The sequence below is a fragment of the Hirsutella rhossiliensis genome (genome assembly GCF_020360975.1).
Source record: "Hirsutella rhossiliensis strain HR02 chromosome Unknown scaffold00019, whole genome shotgun sequence".
In the NCBI taxonomy this organism is placed as follows: domain Eukaryota; kingdom Fungi; phylum Ascomycota; class Sordariomycetes; order Hypocreales; family Ophiocordycipitaceae; genus Hirsutella; species Hirsutella rhossiliensis.
The window spans coordinates 639,371-648,051 of record NW_025408685.1 but is presented as its reverse complement, the minus strand read 5'-3'; the positions used below and the strand labels follow the sequence as shown (position 1 = coordinate 648,051).

At 53.7% G+C, this 8,681-nt stretch overlaps 3 protein-coding genes across 3 annotated transcripts; all 3 read right to left on the bottom strand.

Moving 5' to 3' along the window:
- Positions 1–692: 692 nt before the first annotated feature.
- Positions 693–1,828, bottom strand: HRG_11228 (restless-like transposase; the record flags this gene model as incomplete). The annotated part of the gene is made up of 4 exons (XM_044869698.1): positions 693–727; positions 776–802; positions 896–1,715; positions 1,823–1,828. 4 exons carry the CDS (start codon positions 1,826–1,828, stop codon positions 693–695), a joined length of 888 nt encoding a protein of 295 aa, XP_044715251.1.
- Positions 1,829–2,300: 472 nt separating this feature from the next.
- Positions 2,301–3,448, bottom strand: HRG_11227 (ATP-dependent DNA helicase PIF1; the record flags this gene model as incomplete). The annotated part of the gene is made up of 6 exons (XM_044869697.1): positions 2,301–2,386; positions 2,440–2,596; positions 2,690–2,784; positions 2,833–2,983; positions 3,038–3,106; positions 3,155–3,448. The coding sequence occupies 6 exons, from the start codon at positions 3,446–3,448 to the stop codon at positions 2,301–2,303; spliced, it is 852 nt and encodes a 283-aa protein (XP_044715250.1).
- A 1,192-nt stretch (positions 3,449–4,640) lies between these two features.
- Positions 4,641–5,889, bottom strand: HRG_11226 (uncharacterized protein; the record flags this gene model as incomplete). Its single annotated transcript, XM_044869696.1, has 5 exons — positions 4,641–4,817; positions 5,041–5,357; positions 5,412–5,434; positions 5,489–5,579; positions 5,661–5,889. 5 exons carry the CDS (start codon positions 5,887–5,889, stop codon positions 4,641–4,643), a joined length of 837 nt encoding a protein of 278 aa, XP_044715249.1.
- Positions 5,890–8,681: the final 2,792 nt, after the last annotated feature.

Sequence of the window (8,681 nt, the reverse complement as noted above, 5' to 3'; positions counted from 1 at the left end):
CCCTCCTCCTCGACGTTCAGCGACTTATAGTCACTTTCCCAGATGGCTCGGACGATCCGCCGGGCTTCCGTGACCCATTCGGGTCGATGAGCCCAAGCTTCTTCGAACCACTGTAACCGCAAGGCAGGATGCAGAGCGATGGCCGAGTAGTATATCGGACACTCGATGAGTTTCGCGTAGTACTTATCCAATTTTTCCAACCCAATTCGACGTTGATTGCGAAGTGGCCAGAATCCGGCAGGTCTCTGGCCATCGTTTTGGCTTCTTCAAGCTTCTCCAGAAGATATTCGAACGCCTGGATGATATCCCATGCGGTTCCATAGGCTATGAGCTTCCCGTCTTTGCGGACACGGACTTGCGCGTCTCCTTCAAGTGCCTTGAGAGCATTGGCAAAATGTCTCAGGACATCTCGAAATTGCTGATCACCATCCAATCGTTCTCCGTCAGTAAATCCTCATCTCGTATACACGCAGGCCTGGCTCTACTTCTCGACCTGCCTCTGCTGTGCTCGAACCGTTCGATCGCGACAAGGTCGTCGAGAAATTCGCGAAGGAGAAGAGCCCGATCCATCATTTTGTAATGAGACAGCCAGCGCGTCATGTTATCGGTCACAACGTCGACCGGCCTTTTCGTACCATCCTTCTTCTCCTGCAGGCTCCGTAGTAGATAGGTCAGCCTGTCGGATCGATGAATCAATGGACGAGATTGTGGAGTTTGCCGATCGGACCTTTTTTTCGCCAAAGGTTGTGCTGAGCCAGGTCGAGAATATTGGTACGATCTTCTGAATCGAAGACCTCGTCGTCTTTTCCAAAGAGCAGTGCTTTCGCTACAAGGTTGATAATATGTCCAAAGCAGCGGACCCTTCTTTGCCTCCCATCGAAACTGAATTGGTCACCCAGGGCCCTCATCGCGGTGTCGTTGTTCTCCGCGTTATCCAACGTGAAGTAGCCAATCTTATCCTGTATCTCGAACGAGGTGATGACTTCTGCCACCTGAGAAGCGATGTTCTCTCCAGTATGGGACTGCCGCAACTCAGGCATTCCGAGAAGTATTTTTTGTGGGCGCTTTTCCTTGGACAGGTAGAACGCAGCAATCCCGTACACAGCGTGCCGATTGGGCGATCTCCAGCCGTCAAACGCAAGATGGATACGGCCGGGGCACTCTTTCAATTCCTTCACCACAACGCCCTTGTATTGGTGATACTCTTCGAAAAGCCTGGACCGAATGGTCGTGTGAGTCATGTGTGACTGGGTCAGGCCAATTGAAGGATTGAGATAGTCGAGCAGAGAACGGAATCGAGGGGCTTCGATGGCGCGAAAGGCAACATTTGACTCGGTGATCCAAGCAAGTAGGAGTGATTGGAACACATTCTTATCAAAGTGATTCTTGAGCGTGTTGATCAAGGCCTGCTCTTTGCCGTCGTTTGCGTCGAGCTCGAAGAACTGTGCGATAGAGCGCTTCTTTGTTGTCGTACCTTTCGGCAGACGTTTCCAACGGCCCAGAAATGCGGTGCGCATCGTGCAGATGGCGCTCGATATTTGTCGTTCCCTTCGCTGCAAAGCTTGGGGTCCTTGGGGCGATTTCTTGACCGAACAGGTCCCGCATACCCACAGCCTATTGTCCCCGTTGTCTTGATGCTCAATGTCAAACCCAAAGCGCCAAATCCACGACTTGAGCTTGCCGGCGCGTTGGGATTTGGTGTAGCCGCGAAAGTGCTGCCATGGAAATGTTTCCCATTCTCGACTGCCTTGGGGCCTGCAGAAGGCAAAGAATCGAGATAGTCGCCCATCTAAGAAGAGTGGGATAATATGAGAGGCGTTACAAACATCCCGATTGCGGCACGATGATTGAGTCACTTTCCCCCTTACTCATGAACGCGTGGACGCCAGGTTCAGACACGAGCGCGTCGCGTTCATAACAGCAAGGGACTCTTGTCAGAATGGATGATTGGTCCAATTGTCAATCTGCCCCTGAGCTGCTGACGCTTCGGCTTGGGTGAGATTTCTTCATAAAATACTTCGAACACCCGTTAAGTTGCCAAGGCAAGGGGCTTAACGGCTGAATATCCAGCCCGAAGGGTAAATATCGTAACCTGCAATTCACTTTCCTAGGGGGAGACCCCCTAGAACCCCCCATTCGCCTGCCGCGGCACACCAGCTGTTCAAACCGCTTCAAACCTGCACTGAGGGAATTGACTGATAGTTAGGAGTCTCTCTGCTGCTTCCCAACAGGCCCAACCTAACTATAACTATATACTATATATCGAACCTCCTTTCCCGCAGCTTAGAGGAACATGCCGTTTAGTCAAGGTAGCGTGGTGGATATGGTGGGTCGGTCAGCTGTTGACCCTGACGCCGTTGTTGGTCAGCGAGGCGCATCTTCATCCCTGCCTTATAGTTAGTCGTGAACGCGGTACGTAGGAAACGCAGGCGTGTAAACCTTCCGTCGGCGTGTGGTTATAGAGGCTCTGACGATCGAAAGGCACCTCAAGGAGTAAGCCTTGCAGCGACGTAACCCGTGAGACAGCAACATAGCTAATGCCGGCCTGGAAGTCGCGTGTAGCGAGATCAGTAACTATTTGATCCTTCGTTAGGCTCTGGCATTTGTGAACAGTGATAGCAAACGCCACCATCAGGGGAAACTGCGTGCGAGCGCAGGTCTCGTTGCCCACAAGGAAGTCTCGCCTGACTGGGAGGATGGGTGAGATTTTCCTGCCCTCGTTAGTTGTTAGATACGGCGGTCCGTCGTAGCTATCAAAGTCCACCATAATAACGGCTGGGGGGTCTTCCAACGGGTCGGCGCCTGCGTTCCAGGCGATATCGTATACAGTACCCTGAGCACCGTTAACTAGGCCAGCTGGCTGCCACAGATTAGTCGTGAGCATCACCCTGGTGCCCTTAGCAACAGGGAACTTGTTAGATAGGTTGCCAGCACTGTCGCTTGATGCCTGTCCCGCGCCGTTGCCTTGATTCTTTGCCTCGACCTGTATTGCCGGGGCGTTGAGGTGCACCATATGCTCGTGGTTGTATTGGTTGACCCGGGCCTTTGTAGAATACACTCGCAAAGCGGTCCTGAAGCCGTCAACCTCGCTCTGCGTCAACCTGGCCTGTACCCGATTGCTAAGGAGGTTCCAGGATGGTATAGATAACTTGACTTCACGCAGTTCCTGTAACGCCTGACGGAACTGGGCCTGGTCATCACCAACCTGGCGCTGTACCGTGGTCAGGAAGACGGTGCGGTCAAATAGCCGGTAGGCCACCTGCCCTCTCCTTTCCAACGAAGACAGGCTGGTGCTAGTCGAATACAGGGGCTTCTGTCGGACTGGTGGTAACTGGAAGAAATCGCCCACAAGCAAGACGCTCACACCACCGAAGAACTCGAGGCTACGCTGTGGAAAGGCCTGCCGCAGACGGGAATCGATCCGCGCGAGCTGCTCAAGCCCTAGCATGCTCTTTTCATCGATAACGAGGTATTTGACGTGCCGTAGGCGGGACTGAAGGGCGGCTGCGTCGGCTGGGGAAGGTCGGTAAAGTACCACCTACTGGGAGGCGTAGCAACGAATGAATGGTGCTGCCTTGTATCTGGTTACTCGCAACGCCTGTTGGCGCCACGCGGCAAATAGGGCTAGAATTCGGTAGGGCGGCTGCTTGAAGATGGGAAGAAAGCACCTTGATAAGGAATGACTTGCCTGTGCCACCACCGCCATCAACGTGGAGAAGGATTTGAGTAGGATTTTGCGCCTGGAAGTGACCCATGAATGTGTCGTACACGAGCCGTTGTTGTGGGTTCAGCGTATTACGCCAGTGAGGGCCAAGGACCTCGACATCGTTGGCCATGGGGTGGCTAGCGATAAGGTCTTTCAGTAGCCGTCTCGAAGTTCCGGATAAGTACCCACATGCCGTGTCCAGTCGTAATTGACGTCGATATCGCGGCGGCCAAGTAGGTCAAGATCCTCCTGGGTAAGGGGTTGTCAGGTAAAGGGCGGCGAGGCGAATCCAGTCTTCGTCATCAAATTCTTCCTCCACAGGCAGAGCCTCGTATTGATCATCTTGAGGCTGTAATCGAGCCTCTTTTGGCCGACCGTAATGGTCATCACCATGACTGTGGTGCTGCCAACAATAGGAGAAGGCCTCAGCGTGAGAACCAAAAGCTGGCCATCAAATGTGAGAGATCATCAACCCGCCGATGTGGGTGGTTTAATGTTAGCTTTGCACGGCAGTAATCTAGCCACTGTTGGCCTTCTGGAGCAGCCTGATAGCGAGGAAAGTAAACCAGCACACGAGGCCTACCGTTAACGTTGCCTGGCTGCCATTGCTTCCACTTGGAAGGGTCCCTAGGGCGGAAATTCCAGCACTTCAGGAAGGAGACGTAGTTTAGGTCCGCTAGGGCTTCCGGGCGTTGACAGTACTTTTCGAAAACGTTGGGGCCTCGTCAACCTCATCGCCATCAATACGGAGGAGCGGGAATGCCTGTCAGGATTACGACAGTCAACGTACAGGCAGGTTCGTGAGCCTTCCTGTAACGGCAGGCCGAGGAGCAAGTGGCTGACCTCCTGCTTCGAGTAATCCCGCTCAGCAACCAGCTGATTAAGGAGCTTTGACGTGAAGGAAATCAGGGGTTGTGGTCCTTGACCCGGGACATCAAAGCCTCCCAATCTGGGCAAAAGACTCGCTCTTCTTTTCCGACTTGGAGCAGTATTTGGCCGCGTAATCGATTACCTGCTGGAGGCTCGTGCAGGGCGAAACATCTGTATTGGCTAGCCACGCAACGGTAAGCAAGCGGTTGTAGTGGTTAATCTGGCCATCGTTCCTCTCGCCCTGAAGTTCCAGTGCTTAGAATGAGGAACCTTGTCAAGGAGGCTAGCAGGCGCTGTCCGTGAGGAAATCCAAAGCGGCACTCCACCTGCTTGGTATGCTTATTGAGCTGCATACAGTAGTTGTTGCAGCGGTGGCGTTGCACGCGGTTGACCACCATTGATAGGAACTGAACCGTAAGGGGCTGCTCCAATAGATTGCCGATCAGGATTCCCTTCCCAGGCGCCTGTATTCGCTGAGGCTCTGGGTTGACAGCAGATACGTGATATCCCCAGATGCGGGCGAATTGCTCCCGGGACTGATCGTTGTCAGGATCTAAGTCTGGGTGGCCACTTAGCCAATATAGGCCGTGGTGGTGACTGGAACCCCTGCCCTGCCACTCGTAACGGCCCCAAAAGTCCGTTAGGTTGAACTTCTGCTTCAGGACAGTAGTCCTAAACAGCGTATAACGCTTATGGAAGTGGTAAGCGGCGATGTGGGCGTTGTCTCGCAGTAGTTGCCGGGACAGGACCATGCGCGCCGCCTCAGGAGCTGCTTTCCACTCTTGGAATCGAGGCATGTGACGATATAGGGACTCCCAGTGGTAATCGGCCGCACTTGCAGTAACGAAAAGGCCAGGTCTGCCCAGATTGTAGGCATATGCTTCCAATTCCTTTCTTTGCTTATACCAATACGGCCGGGTGCCCCTGATTACCGCGGCTTGGCGCGTGATCGACTGGATCAGGTCCTGAGCCTCTGGCTCGTCAGGCTCAGCCATCGCTTCCTCTAGGTCAGCGCGTGTAAGGGGTTGACGGCGGCTGTCGCGTTGCTTGACGAAGTAGTCACTTCGCTTTCGGACCTGCGCACGTAACAGCGTGTTGAGGGCGACGAAAGGCCACGTCTTATGGCGGGCAAAACGTCCGTCATGCCATCTCATCGCATGGCCAAGGTAGTCCTGGTACGTGATGTTCCGTAGGCGAGGCTCCACGAAGTCGGCCTTGCCGTCAGGGTAGAGGGTAGGGAACGCGAGCGTTAGCAGCGGCTGGGAACGGTTGAATTCGTCGATAGGGGTCCTGCGAATGGAAGGCAGCGGCATCCGGTGGAGAGTTTGCGCGCTACGCGGCATATACTCCAGATCAGTCATGCGCTCAGGTTAGGGCACCATCAAGAAATCGGGACTGCAGAGCGTTCAATTCGGTATCGGAAACTTGCAAATTCGGGATCGCTGATGCGTCGGCGTCGCTAGGATCCTCTTCCACAGCCTCCTCAACGGGCCCTTGGGGGACCTCGCCGTCAGGCATGTCAGCCACTTGGCTGGCAATGGAAGCAACTATGTTGCCATCAAGAGGAAGCCGGTGCAGGCGATCCTGACTCACGGCGATATCGCGATAGCCCGGGTGGTGGCGTTGTAGGTAATGCAGCCAGGCCAACAGGCATGGGCGGCGTACCCGGAAATCGCGAGCAAACTGTTGCCGGAAGCGAGGGTCGCCCTCCATATTAGTAGGCCGCAGGAGGACGATATCTAGCTCTTCAGGTAGGACTGGGAGCTCTTCAAATAGCCTGCCAACATTGCGAAGGAAGTGGACAACGTGACCGCGATATTTATATTGAGCGCCACGTACCTGCAGGACCTTCACGTGTACGTGAACCCTAGCAATGAGCATCTCCTCGACCATTGTTAGATCAGGTAGATTGCCGGGGACTTCCCGAAGTCAAGGTTGTTCGCAGCGCTAAAGAAGTAGGGCTCGTGAGGGGTTTTCTTCCTGTCTCGACCAATGCAGCGGCTGCAGATTTTCAAGCTATTTCGCTTCATATCGAACCAACGCTCCTGGCAACGAATGCAACTATGCATCTTGTCGTCATTCAGCGCAGTATAGAACTCCTCACAAGAGCTTGATCTTCCTCACTAAGGGCAGGCAAGTTAAGGTCACCTGTAAAAGGCGGATCAATACTCTGACCAAACTGTCGCGCTTGAGGCTGTGTGCCTTGACGAGTATAACGGCCGCGGCGATGACACTGTGGCAATAATGAAGGAGTGGTAGGAAGCGATTCCTGTGGTACAGGGTGCCTTGCACAACAGGTGCCGTAGAAGCAGTGTCTTGAATCGGCGTGCCCAGAACTACTGTTGGCAGGACATGGGTAGGAGGGATAGGGGAAGGTCCCCCAACAGCACTTAGGGTAGATGGCCCCAGCGGAGGTATAGGCAGTCCCAGTGCAGGCGCCTGGCCACGGAATAAAGCAGGCATGACATGAGGTTGTGGGCCGTTCACAGACGCAGGCGTTGGCGCAGTCCGCTTTGGAGGCGTCAGGTTAGCTAGCGAATCCGTCCTCTTCCTGGTTCTGCGTGGCGATAGCCTCAAGGCGATATTCCGCATTGCGGCAACGGCGGCTCGAGATTCGGTTACCCGTTCCTTTCGGCGTGCCTTACAGCTAGCACAGTCTCTTGTAAACTTCGTAGGGTCCTTGACGCTTCGAAATTCGACTTCGGGCAGGTATTGCTTGCAGGTATGGCAGTTCCGAACCGCCTGGGGTATATCGTCCTCCATCTGGCTGTATATGTATCCACACCATAAACACCTAGACTGCTCGATTTCGCTCGGGCAGGGAGGCTCTGCGACGTCCTACGTGTAATACCGTGATAGATCTCGATGGGGAGGCTGTCTTTCAGGTAATTAGATCAGGTCTGAATGATCAGGAGGAAACTGCACTGCTTCCGGAGACAGGGTAGCCAGGGAATCTTGAGAGGTAGGCCGGCAGCCGGAGGTCATGTGTGAGCCTAGATACCGTTAACAAACTGATGTGGTTTGACAGGTTCGACAGAAAAGGGGAGCAGCCGCCATGTAGTTTAGTGTAAGGAGTATGGGGCACGGGGGCTATTCAGTCAAAATCGTGCATAGCAACGCAACAAATTGACCGCATGGAAGAAAGGAAGAACTGAAAACTCCTGAAGACTTTGCCAAGCAAGCTAGTTTCCTAGTCAACGCTCAGGGGTAGTTTTTGCGGGCCTTCCTTTGGTGACGTTATCAGTCGACCAATCCGCGCACGAGTTGAGCACGGGCCAGGCCAATTAGCCAATCAGAGGAGGTTTTATGCCTTGCTTTCTGACTGAGTACGAGAGGAAGGCTCGCCAGCCGCGGCTCGCGCAAAGAAGCCTTTCGGAACGAAATTTGGCGACAAGAGAACCGGAGAAGAGTTGGCCACAGGAGAGAGTTGGCGACAGTAGATAGGAGACAGGAAGAAGAGTGAGGTCGAGATACGAGACACGGCGAGAGACGTAGAGCATTATCGTGAGTGAAACCGAGACAGAGCGTCGGGGAGGCAGGCTAGGCCGCTGGAGGAAAATTTGTTTAAAAGGCGCAAACTCAAAGGGCGTGGAGAGACGGCAGGGTTGAAGAGAGATGTGAGTGGGTAATGCATGTCTGGGCGAGTGGAAGGCTCGGAAAATTTACATGTGCTACCGGTATAAGTCGTAGGTATAAACAGAATAAGGAGTATATTGGGGAAGTTTTGACTTGATCGTCTTCATGAAAAGGAGAACAAGAAGAGAAGAGAATGTGCTATTCGAGCCTTTGGCAGTTGATTTTGAGGATGATGAGACATGTTGTCATGTTGTATTGTTTCGTTTGATGCTTTAAAGTTTAGAGAATATTCTTGGGCGGACGTCGGGCGCGCAGTGGTCGGGAAGATATCGACGCGGGAGGTCTGATAGAGCCAGAGGCGGATGTGTCTTGGTGATTGACCTGTTCGGTGTCCGTTTCTGACTCTGCGGGTCTTCCGGGGACAGAAAGGAGGAGGTATCGGATTTGGGGGAGTCTTGACCGTCACAGTCGGTGATTATGGTGGAAGTTTCGGGAGAAAGTCGCGGTCTCTTGGTTGGGGTTTGGTAGG